The sequence below is a fragment of the Anser anser genome (assembly GCF_964211835.1).
Source record: "Anser anser genome assembly, chromosome: 6".
Classification (NCBI taxonomy): Eukaryota; Metazoa; Chordata; class Aves; order Anseriformes; family Anatidae; genus Anser; species Anser anser.
Genome location: NC_139726.1, coordinates 17933851 through 17948619, shown reverse-complemented (window position 1 = coordinate 17948619; position 14769 = coordinate 17933851). Strand labels below are relative to the sequence as shown.

At 35.6% G+C, this 14769-nt stretch overlaps 1 protein-coding gene across 15 annotated transcripts in view; it reads right to left on the bottom strand.

Moving 5' to 3' along the window:
• The window catches only part of SLC4A10 (solute carrier family 4 member 10), a 169235-nt gene that overhangs the window by 121020 nt on the left and 33446 nt on the right, over positions 1–14769 (bottom strand). For 6 of the 15 annotated variants that reach the window (XR_014585733.1, XM_083840790.1, XM_083840793.1 and 3 more), the window contains exon 1: positions 12434–12455. The exons of 6 other annotated variants lie outside the window; for them this stretch is intronic. Coding sequence is in view for 1 of the 9 variants with exons in the window: in XM_083840792.1 (XP_083696918.1) it covers positions 12434–12477 (44 nt within the window). In the remaining 8 variants the exon portion in view is untranslated. Of the gene's footprint in view, positions 1–12433; positions 12478–14769 lie in introns of those variants that run through there. 3 more of the 15 variants (XM_083840789.1, XM_083840792.1, XM_083840784.1) reach the window with 2 other exon arrangements.

Genomic DNA, 14769 nt, shown 5'->3' with positions numbered 1-14769 from the left:
TGGTGTTTATTTTCAAGAAATTGCATGATCACTGCATTGTTTCCATTACTCCCTGCTAGCAGCCAGAAAACAGCATGCCTTGAAAATGTGCCAGTATTATGACAGCAAAAATGTGTTTTGATATCAAACAAAGCAATCATGCATGGTTTTTTTTCTGATACTAGAGACCTTTCAAGCTAACAAATGCACAGTATCCTCCTTCATAATTTTTAAACACTTAGGACTACACAGTAATAACCAGACTTCTTATTCAAATATGTATATGACGCAATTATAAAGCAAAATAGATTACTACTTAAAATTATTACTTATATTTATTTTTGCTATCATTCTAGCAACAAACTTATGCAAACAAAAAAATTCCCAACACAGAACTAGAAAGAAATATTGCAACCAAAAAACTGGAAAAGTTTTCATGTCATAACTCTTCTGAATTCTTGACCCACTGAAACATTACTAGCACTGACACAGTGAGAAAGTCCTCTAGCAACAGTCAGTCCATAACATTAAACACACAGGAACATTACCTCAACACATACTAAAATATATTCCTAGTGGTTGAGTTTTACAGACAAATAAAACTTGGGGAAAAAGAAAGAAATCATCCTTAATTGAACTATATTGGCTCAAATAGCTTGCATGTTTTCAAATTAATTTTGATGTCCTTCTTTACTTTGAAATACAAGCAGAAGCTGAAACTAGGAGCAAATGGTTTTAAATTAATTCACCCAGATCATATTCTGTTAGTTTAACATTATTATTATACACTTGTAGTAATTGCTCTTTTGAGCAACTTGCAGTTAATCAAGTTTGGCTTACAGTCATTCACATTATGACACTGATAATAGCAAACTGGTCTCATCCATGAATACCACGTATTTCCCTTTAGAGAGAGAAACTGTCTTCTACAAATTTTTAATTGTTTCACTTTATACAGCATGCTACTGCCACAACGTAAGGACTCTTCACCTACAGGGAAGGGAACTCACTTAGTCACACATTCCTAGAGGGTCTCCACTGACATGTGCTTAGGTATAGAAAACTCCTGGCTAACGTAGCCATCTTCAGTAACAGATGCTAGTTAGCAAAGCCCTGGGAGGCTTTAAGTGCACAAGGGAACCAAATCAGGCCAGACTTGACACTGCTTTTTATATTCTCCAAAAGAGTGAACCTAGAGGCCCAACAACCTGATGCTACCATTATAATGCTGATGATAGTGGCAGTCAGGGCGCTGCTTCAAACACTGTCAATGTTCTTGAAAGCTGACACTTCCAACGTTCTTCCAGAATAATTCATGAATTCACTTACTACCAAAAAAAATTACTAAATTATGAGCACTGGATATAAATACATATGCAAGGAGACAAAAAGCCCTTCAGAAAATAGACTGGAGTGATTCAGCAATAAAAGAAGAGGAAATTTGCTTTCCCTGATCAGTGTGGAATAGGAATATCTCCCAAGATAATATTTTCATTTCAAAAGGTAATTTAAAATAAATGACGATGCATCATTACTAAGTATTAATGTATTTATTCCTATGCAAACACTCAGTTCTTCAAGGCTATATTCAAATCAGTATCTGCTTACACCTACATAGGGGAGTACAACCACAGGAGTACAGTCCATGCACTGCTGAAAACCTCTTCTAAGACCCCACGTGCCACGCAGCCAGGATACAGAGGCCAGCAACGTGATATGAAAAAAGCAAATGACCAAATAAAAAAATTGGAAGTTGCCAACTCACCTCTCATAAATACTATGTAGGCTCTCTCTATGCTCATCTATTACATGATGATCTTCCTTCAAAGAGTGAAAACACAAAGCTAGGAGCTACAATCACCGATATCAGAAACATAATTTAGAGTTTCTATTCACAAGGAGTACAAGATCTCTCTGCAGTTCGAGATGTGAAGAACTCATGAGGCAATAAGGGACAATATAGAAGAATATTTCCCCGAGTTAGGTTAAAATCTCAGTACAAATTATAAATGCACTTAGAAGCATAGAGAATTTCTTTGTGCATATTATCGCAGCTGCAGAAGCTTTTCCCATAAGATATTCTATATCTTAATTCACGGCAATATAATTACCACTTTGCGAAAGCGAAAATTTTAACATTTCATTAGCAATGGGTATAGACAGGTGTAAATACAATAACGTTTTACAGTTATTTGAGAAATGTTAAAGCAAAAAGCTGATAATCCATTCCCTTTAGAGAATCAACAGGTATCACTTTATAGCATACAGAAGCATTACTCACGATACACAGTTTGATTTTATTTCATTTTTCTTCAGAGGAAAAGAGCAAGAATTAAAAAAAAAGGCAAATTCAGAGTTCCTATGGATTATGCAAGGTGAAATAATGGTCACTTTGAATCTATCACAAATCAGCTTTATGTCAGAGACCTGACAAAAGCAGGCAGCAAGTAGACAGCAGAAGCTCCATCACTCAACTTTTGAAATGAAATTTAAGTCAGATTTACTAGTACTAACGATCATGACAGAGGACATTTGAGATCAATTAAAAGTATCGCAGATTGTAAAAGTAAGGCGAAATGATGTAGTGCCGTACCAAACAAGCTGGAAGAAAAATACTAACATATATTCCTCAGCAACATTTTGAAGAAATAACTTTACTATGTGTATATATTAGTGGCTACAGCATAAGCAATATGAATGATGCCAAAACTCACAGTTTGGGTTTGTTCAAAAAATCTCTGGTGACAGTATTAGGAAGCACTGCTAGTATAAGAGAAATGGAACATCAACGGGAAGATTTGGATTACTTTTAGGACCACAAGAATAAAACTGAGGTAAAATTTAATAATGCAAAATGCAATGATGTGAACTTAAGCTCACTGAGTTTCTGCTAGAAATTGAGAGCTCAGGAGCTGAAAACCACAGTGGGAGAACTGTGGGGGCAAAAGCTGATCACAGAGTAATTATGAGCTACCAATGTGATATCCCTATGGAAAAGGAAATGAAATCTTAAAATTACCAGAGAAGATATTTCTCATATACAGATATCAATATTAATGCAATAATATGAAGCTTATTAAAAGCATATTGTTCATGATTCTGATCATCTATGCTTAAAAAAATTAATTCAAACTACAAGAGATAAAGACTTCTACAAAGGTCTAGGAAATTTGAAGAAGAAACTGAAAGGGTTTGTCTTGCTTAGCTTAACAAAGACTAACAGGGAGGTCTATGTAACTGTGACAATGCCAGTGACAAGGAAAAGCATAAGTATTCAGTAAAAGAACTACTGTGAAACAAGCACAAATACAGAAAATTTGTAATGCTGTTAGTTTGGGTTTTGTTTTTTCTACCTATCAGAAATTGAAGGTCTGCAAGAGCAAGAAATCAAACTTAAAGACCAAGACTATGCCTTTCTTTCCTATATATTTGCAGGAAAGGATCATGAAAATGCAGGGGTGAAGAAAAAAAGCTGAAATTTAATGAACAGCAGGATTAGTAATAACAGCAGTACTGAGAAAATTCAAGGAGACTAAACTTACTGGAAATAGATTTAGAACCCTGAACCAAATTAAAATAAATAAATCAAAATTTAAAAATTAAATAAACACAAATGACTCAACAACAGCTGGCTTCTGTACTGAAGACGCCAAGGTTTCTTCTTGATACATTGAATGGTATTAGCAATATAAATAATTTCTCTTAACCAAAATAATTCATCAGGTCTTAAGTTTCAGCTGATCGCTTACATCAACACAGATTCAAAAATATCTTTGTACTTGAGTGGAATAAGCTCAAAAGTAATTAACGATAGCCTATTCCTCTTTAATCCTAATGAAAGGACTGCTTCTATTACCTTCCTTTAGTCTACATATTTCTCTCTTACTTAATTCTCCCATTAAATTACTGGGGATGGGTGGTATTGTAAAATGTAAATACCCTTCTCTAGGCAAAAAAGAAATCCTTTTAGAAAATGTAAGTTTAACTCAGTTTAACTTTATAAGTATTAACTCAGTGAAATCTTGTGATAATTTATGGATATGCTTGCTCTGTTCTCTTAAATGAAATACTGTTCAAAGACTCTCCTTTTGTGATTATTTCAACAGGCATTACATAAATCTAATCAGCTCATCTGCGGATAACCATGACTGTGCTTAAGGGAAACTTGAAGCATTTATAAAACAAAATAGAAAATGAGGCAGACCTGAACCACCGCTGCATAGTCAAAATTTACAAAGGAACTGCTTGGTTCCAACTTTTCCTAACGGTTAATGTAGCAGTATCAAAATCTGACTCTCCAAATATTCCATAATCAATGTTTCTGAATCCTGGCACTAAAACTGAAGCATGTATCTTAAACCACTCTCTGATGATCCAGATCACTGCATTACATGCTGCTGACAAATTAGAATAAATGCATAACAGACAGTGGAAAAAAAAAAAAGGTTAAAAGATTTCTAACCAGTATTTTACCTTCAAAAACATCTTGAAAATGCCTGGCAACCCATTTCCCGAAAGATAACGCAGGAGACCTCCTGTGTCTCAGACTGTTGAGGAACCCAGGGTCTAAAGATGTAGACATATACTAGTAATGCTATACTCGCAGTGTACATAAAAGAGATAGGTGCTTACATTTGTACTTGGAGAAACACAAAAAATAAACACCAACAAAATCTCCCCATTGTTTGCAATTGTATGTTTACTTTCCTAGCAATATTATAATTTTCTAGACTGTATGATTTAAATATTTGTAAAATCAGATTGAAATGATAAATTTTAAACTTGTATCTACAAGGTTATATTTTAAATGACCATGATTTTCTTTTCAGACTTTGAAGAAAGCAAAGGTTTTCACCTTTTTAAGCATCTCAACAGTATTTTAACTTATGCCATAGCCTGTGAAAAACTTTCTCCTCTGATTAAGTGACTAGGACAAGGCTGACTAAGGACTTAACCTCCAACCACTGGGGAAGCTAGAATTGACCATAAGAAAACATTCTCCTATCCTCAAAAAGCAGATGGTGGAGTTTAGCCTCCATGTTGTACAGGGAAACAGAAATTTATTTTCCTCACAAATGAAAACATAACAATTCAATCAATAATGCTGGAATCTGATTAACAAAGCAAGTGCTACCAGCCCCTCCACAAAAGGAACAGGACAGATGATGATGCTCTGCATATCTCCCAAATATTAAGCAATACCGAAGGTGCAGCCTAGTTATATTGCACAACTCGTACCTTTCTTTCAATTTCAACCCTTTTCATCTCTCCCTTGTCCCTGAAGACGAAGAAAAACTTCTTCCTCTTAAGAAAAAAATGTCAGTTCACTAATTCTAGCTTCTTAAGCGCCTCAGAAGAGATCTGACTTTTCTAAATATTTTGCATTAAAAAGTTCTCTTTCAAGGAAAAGAAATGTTAAATTTTGACATATAATTACCATTATCCTCTCTGCTGGCAGAAAATGATGGCAAAATGCCAACTTGCTTGTCTGCTATAGATAAGACATTTCCAAGCTTCCATCCTTCCCTTTAAAGAAAACAGAAGGGGAAGACCAGCCAGGAGAAAGCCTACCCTGTCAGCTGATCCTGTAAGAAATAAAATTAATATTCTCTTAGCAGAAATCATTTTCTTCTGAGCCTGAGGTAAATGATATGCCTTACCATATGTTATGATGGTCCTTTCAAGAATGACAAATTTGATGAATTTTTCCTGGATGGTCTTTCTCTCGATTCAATCTCTTCTCATCACCTCCAGCTTCTGCTGCAGGCAAACTCTCAAGGGGCATAAATCAGCATAGCATCACCAAATTATATAACTTCTACCCAATGGGGATTTAGCCCCTTCCACTACAGACTCAGCACACACACAAAAAAAAGTGCATTCTTCAATAATCTCTTTGATCTGTATAGAATTACCATGACATATTGCTGAGCCTCGACACCGATACACTCATGAGCAGAAAACCCAGCCATTTTTCTTAAAGGAAGACCTCTAAAAAGACTATATCCAATCACAACATACACAGAACCAGCTCTAACGCAGTAAAAGTGGTTCAATTCAACAAGTGAAAAAAGCCAAAAAAGACAGATTTGTACAAGCTTCTTCAGAGTATATAAAAATACTGGCATATTGTTACTTTGACTACAGACTCAGCTGTGCACTTCTCCTTAGTTTACCTATACATCTAAGCATTAGGAATGTCTGAATATAATTTGTCATAACAAAATGGTGCACACAGAGAGCAAACGGGCTAAGATTAACTGCACCAGCTCTGTCCTGCCATCCGTCTCTGGGAGGAGACAGAGAAAAGCTATTCAAGCAGCACATGCCTAACTAAAAGCTAAACTTCTTATTTATGACTGCGAGAGCAGGCATCCACAGCCTAGACAGGCACTGGGTTAGAGACAGTCCCCCTTTTGTTGATGTAGGAAGAAGACAGGGGAGAAAGAAGTCCCCCAAACTCAGAGTAGGCCCCAAAGGGTGCTGACATTAGGACACTGGATTGAATTACAAAATTAGAGAAACAAACTAAATAGGCTACAGAAACTAGACAAATTTATAGATATTTATGGATAAAAGGGAAGAAAATCATCATTTCCTACAACAATTCAAAATGTTTTAAAACCGTAATTGCCCACACATTGTTTTAATATTTAAAACACAATTTACACCCAGTAATGCAAGGACAAGAATAAAAACATTAAGATACCAAGAAAGAAAAATAGCTAATGGTTGCTTCAAAGATAGAAAACTAGGACAAAATGCCTGTTGGAAGATACAGAGTCTCCCATAGGAGCTTCAAAAGTCAGACACTGCCTGCTTTTAAAGTTAAACTGCCTTTCAGCTAACTAATTCAGTACATGACACTTGTTAAAGAAACAAAGCAGAAAGGCCAGAGAAAGGTATAAGAAAAGCGAAATGCAGAAAACGTAATACTTAGAGACACATTCAAGTCATGGGGACTTCCTTGTTTTCGAAGGGGGGTTGGCCATTTCATATATGCTTGTGTTACAATGCTAAGCAACAACAAGAAAAAAAATTAGTTGATTCTTGTGAATAGCATTCAAAAGAAATGAATACACAGTTATATTAAACACTGTTTCCTGCTTTAAGAAAAGAGAATACTGCAAACACCAGAGTGAAATTATAATACCTGGAGTGCAATAGCAGATCTTGAACAGCACCTGTTGTGAAGACTCTTTACCCTTAAATAAAAATATTAACTATGGTACTGTGTAACTGTTAAAACTTTGTTTAGCCAAAGGTGCAAGGACTTTTTTCCATGATCCTCCATAGTCATTCTTTCCTGGGTACATACATGCTATATACACACACAAGGAATGTACACCATTACTGATCCTAAAATATTCCATGACTTTGGGCTGCCGAACAGATTTCTTGTGCATTACACAGAAAACATAGCTATTGGTTGACAGTGTAAAACCTAAACGATCAGACCTATAATTGCTAAAATTTATCCATGATAATGAACCTCCTGCTTTGTCCTGAAAGAAAAATTCAGCAGCAATCAACTTTGCCTTTCCTTTTTCCTCTGCCTCAGAGAGGCAGAAAGAAAGAGTTGTGTGAACAGCTTCCTAGAGAATAATGATGGCTGATAGGAGGTTCCTGAATTAGACAATAACTTTCCTACTTTCATCTCCCTCCAGTGATCATCAGTGGGACTGTCATGTGTCCTCCACCTTCCCGCTTTCTTAAAGACTTACTGTTTTCTAAGTCAGTGAGAAAAAAGCTCAGACAAGTTCTGAAGGAAATCCAAGGCTGCGTGGTATGAGATGACAGTCTGCTTCTGCAAGTGAGTATTTATTATACTACCTGATAATCTCCCCTACTCAAAACCCTTTTTAAACCTGTCAGTTATTTTACAGCTGTGAGCCAGGTTCCATAAAAAATTCAGAGAAAAGGGTAACTATGAAGCAAGGGCATTCTCACGACAAGACAGTTGTCCAGCACCCTCATCATACAGCAGAGGGCACATGGCTTTAATCTGTGCTATATCCAATGTTTCAAAAGACATCACCTTAGGTACTTAGATTAAAACCTGATCACTGAGTTCTCAGACCAGCCTCCAGAACTAAATGAAGGCCTGTAGCAATATCAAATTTGTATTGATAGAAAGATGTGACAGCAATCCATCAGATAAATAATAGTAAAAATAAATAAAAGTGGTAGGATTTCCACTTTTCCTTCCATTATCCAATTTTCCTTTTAATATGCACATCACTGAGGTATAAATGCTCTCATTATTGTAAAAAATGTTTCAAATTTTCATGCAAAAAATGTCATGCTATTTCCTCTGTCTTTACTAAAACAAATATTGACATTTAATACCGTGAAATTCACAGAGTTAGATGATTAGAAGCTGACTGTGAACTGTATTCCCTGCAGAACAGTCTGGCACGAGAAGTGGTGATAGCTTTACTATCTGGGACATTCAAAACTCAGCTGAATAAAATGCTCTTAATCTCCTGCACAAAGCCATCTTTTGTTATCAATGCACTAAAAATTGTAGTCAATATCACACTTCATAACTTGTTCAGCCATATCACCCCTCAAATAGCAGGTAATTAAAATACCTTACTCAAATATGTAACTACATCACTATCACACTGTCAAACCAGATACGTCTCTAAATTATTCTGGTTCTTGGATAGGCTTAAGGAAAGAAGTGTTTAAATGCAGCTTAGGATAAAAAATCTTCTAGGAAACTTGCCTACTGTTTGCAATTTTGTAGTTAATAAAATCTTGAGGAGACACTAGTGATAGAAGCATTAAACGTTAAAATTATCGAGCTTGTTTTTCCAAGCTTCCAAATTAAATTCCAACAGATGACCTCTACATTTTGACTAAGTTCTACTCTTATTACATAAAAAAAAAGTAATGAAATGTTAATATATTCATTATTTGAAGAGTTTTCAGATAAATTGCTAAAAGTTAAGGTTTTCAGAAGTGAGGCAGAATATATGAAAAAAAAATGAAGTTTTGAGTTAGCTTTAAATAAGTGGTACTCTAAATTCATTAAGTACATGTAAGAAACAGTATTTTTCTTAGTTCCTCCCAAATCTATTCTTCAAGAAGTTCTTGACAACTTTCCAAGATAATATATGACACAAGAGATGCTATCCCAGATATAATCCAAGAACACCTGCATAACTTCATCTGATTACCCGCAAATCCCTGTACAGTATGAGTACATAATGATTCTTTGAATCATCAACCTAGGTTTTGTTTCTGAGGATAAGTTGTACATTTTAACACGCTCAGTGTTGTGCGCAAACTCATAGGGGAACAGTATGTAAAAGAATCATGAAAAGAATCATTCAAATATGGTACCTGACACATACTACTAGTAAAATTTTTGAACATTCCAACTATGGTACTTTCATATTCTCTGGCTGGCCAGGAAAAATGTCAGTTTCAATTGCAGCCTCCTCCCTACCCTACAAAGAAAATAAACTTATATCAAGAACAAATATATGGCAGCCAGCACACACTTGGTAGCAAGGTGATAAGGGAACTCTTATCTATTATTTCATAAATTCTTCCTCATTATTACAGTTTTTACTCATGTAATTCATAAAAATGCTAATTTATCATACAGCATTTTAAATATCACAGCTATAGGATGAATATATATGATCATATATAGATATGAATATATAGGATCAATAATTCAAATAATTAGCAACAACAGTTCACTCAATGTTAGCAAGAAAAATAGAATAAATGCAATAAAAATAATTCATGCTAATGTAAAAGACAGTGCTTTACAATGAGCCAAAGGAAACAGTTCAGACCGTATCAGAAAAAGAAAAATCTCATTTTTTTGTGTTTTTTTTTTTTTTTAAATTACTTTCCTAACTTCACTTAGCCTCCAGCAGTCATTAGACCACCGATTTTATATATAGTCTGTTCTAACTCATCACAAGCCACTTGGCAAACAAGAAAGAAAGGTGGCTAGTGAAACAAAAATATGGCCTGAATTTAAGGCAGTATAAATCTGAGGCTTGTTGCCTCTTTCTCACGTTGAAAACAAAAAAACATTTTTCACCATCAGGAGAAAAAGAGTTAGTCTGACCCAAAGAAATGAGTTCTCTATTCAAACAGACGCTCCATATACTTACCTGATTACCTCTCCCAAGGATACAGTGCCTAAGACTACACTGTAAGTAAAAATCTAAACCTCTCATTTCTAGCACCATCATAACCTATTTCAAGTAAAATGCTTTGCTCTTCCTTGCTCATGCTGTCATGCACTTCTACCAACTTGACATTCCTAAGTCTAAGCCTATTTTCCAGGTCATCCGTATGACTTTTTTGCAAAGCCTTACAGCCACTGGTCTTTATACCTAGATGGCACTGTGCCCACATGGAAACTTATACAGCCTGTCATTTTTGTTACTGATGAGGTAAATAAAGCCTTCTGATCTTCTAAAAAGAAGTTCTAGACAATTTGGAGCTTTTTAGAGACATGCTCATGTTAACCATACAAAACATTTTTGAGCACCAAGCACGCTACCCAGATGGAATACAAGACAATGTCAAAGGCTGACCACCAACCTCTCAGATGTTCAGCAAGCCAAAAATTCTTACACGCAATCAAGCATAATGGGCCATTCTGGTCACGCAAACCAGAAAATACACTGGCCAGACAAGAGAAGGGTCTATTTCTTCCCAGCAAAATCTTTTTTTTTTTCCTTGTTTTGCCATTTGTCTTGTACATAATTTCATTTATAACACGATGCCTATAAAAGTCCAAGCAGCTATCAAAAGCCGTATTAAAACAGCAGGTTCTTTTTAAAAATCATTTTTCAAGCAGCTTGAAAAAAACAGTATGCAGTAGTTATCTTTCTGATTTTAATAGCATAAGCGCAGGTTTTTGGTGCTTGTTTAAGAAATACATGTACTGCATTTTATATGAATTCTTATTAAGCAATTTTGATTTGAATCAGTGCTACCACAGAAGCAATGAAGGCAGGCAAGGGGCACAAAAAGCAAGAGACAGAGCCTCAGGACTTCTCTTGCTCCTTCCCAGTGTGGAACCCTAGAGGGGCTCAGTGACACCTGGCATCAGCAGGGTCCTGATTTCTGTTTGGTTCATCCCTTCTTTTGCCCCCATCCAAAGACTTCCCAGGGCAGCTCCCCCTGCTCCTTTACCAGAAGGTTTCTGCGTTACCCCCCATATTGAGCACCACCTCTCTATGCAGTCTGTCAGCTATCCCATATACTAAATTAATAAATATAAACTGTACTAATTATTCATACAGTCCAGTCTGACACATTAGATTGAATGTCACGATTATCCTAAAGGTAGAAAGTGTTGAGTTTTACATAACATGTTCATTAAATGTAGTGAACTAATTAAAGTATGTTAATTAGGTAACAGACAAAAAGAACTTACTATTTGGTAGAGACTGGTCACTGCTAATACCTTGCATTGTGTTAATACCTTGGCCGTATTTTTATGCTTAATGAGCAAAAGGGAAAAGCTGATTATTCAGAAAGCAGAAAAAAATCATGTGTGTTACGTGTTGGAAAAATAGCCTCAGGTGACAGAGGAAACACATACCAAAGGAACTGGCACTCTAACAAAGAAAGTATCGTTTCAAAACCCATAAACACTGTGCTGTCACTGAGAATTTTACATTTTCAGATTCTAGAAAGCAATACTTTATTGTTAATGATGCCAATAAAGTTACAAAAAATATGATTTTACTTGCACAAGTTACCTGTTCTCCCTGTACTATGAAAATACTTTTTTCCTTTTTTTTTTTTGATTTACTTTATGAAAAATGAGATTAAGGTTTTCATATCATATACTCTGGTTAGCAAAACAATTGAGAAGCAAGAAATTATTATTATACCGCTAAAGATATGGAGTAAACATTGACAGGAAATATACATACGTCTGGCACTGGGAATAAAGCCCACAGAATGCTCTATATGCAATTAAAACTTACTGTGGGCTTACATTAAAGCAATGTTTTTTTCCTTCCGTATTTTATCCCCCTGCATGATTTGAAAGGAAATGACCAAACTTAGAAAGCATTTTGATGTACTGTTATTAGGAAAAAAAAATAAAAATCCTGTTAGTCCTCCCAATAACATTAAGGTCCGTACTGCATCAGGAGACAACTGGAACAATTAGAGTAACAAAGGAGTGAGATGCTGGCTTTCATAAACTACTCAGGACAAAAGTAAACTACTTAATTTCTTTGTGAAGCTCAGCAACATACATTTCGGATCCAGACAAATCAACAGCCACCTAGGCCTACAGGCCTTTTTTGTTTTATACTAAATTTCCATTTGTGGCTAAAATTCTGCTGCTACATATCTTGGATTCAACAGGGCAAAGAAATTCAGTATCTGACCAGATCCTAAACCTGGCCAATGCCTGGACTCAGGCGCTGCTCTTGCCTCCCAGCTGCCCACTCACCTTTCCGCAGTTCTCTGTAAAACAGTCTGCACATCCAGCACCACCTAAAATACAGAGAGGGCCACTGCTTCATTTTCTAGCAACACTGTAACACCTTCCACCCTGTCTGGTACACTTCAATATGGGACTGCTTCCCTCCCCGACCCCTTCCCCTCCCCCTTAGCCCAAGCACACACAGCTGAAAACAATGCGGTCACATCTGCAGATTTTGCTCTACCACCGCTTTCCACAAAATGGCGGCACCCCTCAGGAAGGGCCTGAAGAGAACTACTGGAATGGACTCAACCTCACAACAGACCACAAGATTATTATCCCTAACGCTCACTGCTTAAGTGTAAGCTTATTAGCACCAATTTCTGAGCACTCAGTTGCAAGGTCTTTCACCTCTCCCTAGTTATGACCTTTCTGAGAAAATTTAGTCTCAAGTAAACTTCCTTCAAGAACACAGCACACCACTGCCCAGGACTAACACCTAATTAGAGAGGACAGCACACTACGTACAAAGGGCAGACCATATTAACATGAGTTACACACAAATTCACAACATTCACCACTGTTGTATAAAGTTTCTTATACTAAGAATTAACAGAGGTGTCTAAAGAAGCAGTTAATTTTGTTTACGGTTTGTCCTTCAGAAGAATTCATAGATTTGGAACTGCAGAGCTTTTTGCCAGGAGAACCTTGCAACATTTCCTATAACATGTTTCTGTAACATATAAACAGCATCAAATGCAATTAACTGCTCTGTCAAGAATTCATGTATCTCTACTGGATGAGTATTCCCCTCAGCACATGAATCCTTTCTGATTCTTTCTCCATGCAGTTCAGTTTACTCCTGAATATAGTTACCTGCAAAGGATTTATTACAAATGAGTCTAATTATGCCTATAATTATTTTCAAAGAAGGATGCTGATCTAAATGAAACCCTGTGAGTACAAAAAAAGCAGAACTTGATCCAATTCTATGTGATGTATTTCCCTGCTGTATTTGCACTGAAATATAACTAAAATGCAATGGGTGACTGTTTTACAGGATTAAGGATATACAATTATTGATGAAGTTAGTGGAGGGAGAAACAGGGCAATGACAGTATGTGTATATTATTTAAACAAAATTTGAAATAACCACTTGGCAAAAGATTAAAATACACAAACCCAAAAGGTTTCATCTGTTAATGATTACAAATTAATAATTACAAACACAAGGAAGTCCCTTTCTTTATAAATTATTGTTTCTTCCTGAAAACAGGAGGAAGCCTGCCAGTATGCAGGATACTTTAAAAAATATTTTAGATTTGTAAACAAAGTTTACAAATGAAAACATTTGTATCAATTAGTTAACCATTTAACAAACAAAATATCATAGGCGTCTGAAAACAAAAATTTCTTGAACCACAAGGAAGAGATGGGGGGCCTACTAAACTGTGCAAAATAACTGCAAGAGATTTTTTTTTTAATGACTTTAGCAACAGAACCCAGGAGTTCCCAATAAGGAGTCTCTCGCCATCATTATAGCATAATTTCTGGAATAAGCCAAGTAGATGAATGAACAATGATGGCTCTGTTTTTGTGAGACAACAATGTAACCTCATCCTTGCAAGGACCTCAGGTACTAAGATGACATGCATTACAATACTCTTTAAATTAAAAACATGGCAAATAATCTTTTAGCAAAAGGACAGATCATGCACAGATTTCTGATCATGTTTTACCAATGACTGTTTTTTGACAGCTAACTGCTTTTAAGTTTCCTAAAAGAATTTTATAATTTTGTATAATTTAGCCTGTAGGCCAGAACTTAAATTTGTTTAAATTTACTTTTTGAATTTGGCTCAAAGAGCTTGAGCAGGTAAAGAAGGTGTGTTCAAATTCACTGCAACCATCTTAATTTCATGAAACTGTTAAGCATTCAACAAATATGTTCATTTAAAAGAGGAAAAGATGGCAAACATAAAGCTTAAATGGTTTAAGGATAGATGATGATAAAGTACAGTTTGTATTTGTTTGAGGGTTGAGAAGAATTATTTAGAGAATTATTTAGAATGGTTTAAGCAAACATAATTCAAAACAACATCAATAATTTTCCACTGTAAAATTCAGATTAAACTTCAGCAAGAACTTTCAAACAATTAGATTATGTAAGACTGTGAAACTCAACATAGTAAATGAAATTGAAAACCCAACTTTCCAGACACATAGAAGTGCTAGACAAAACACAAAGTAACAGCTGACTGTTTCCTCGTCAATTACTAGAAACAATAAAGAAATCGTCTGCGTTGTCAGGAAATAAATATCCTCACTAGTCTTACTCATTTGCCTGATAATGGCTCACAAAT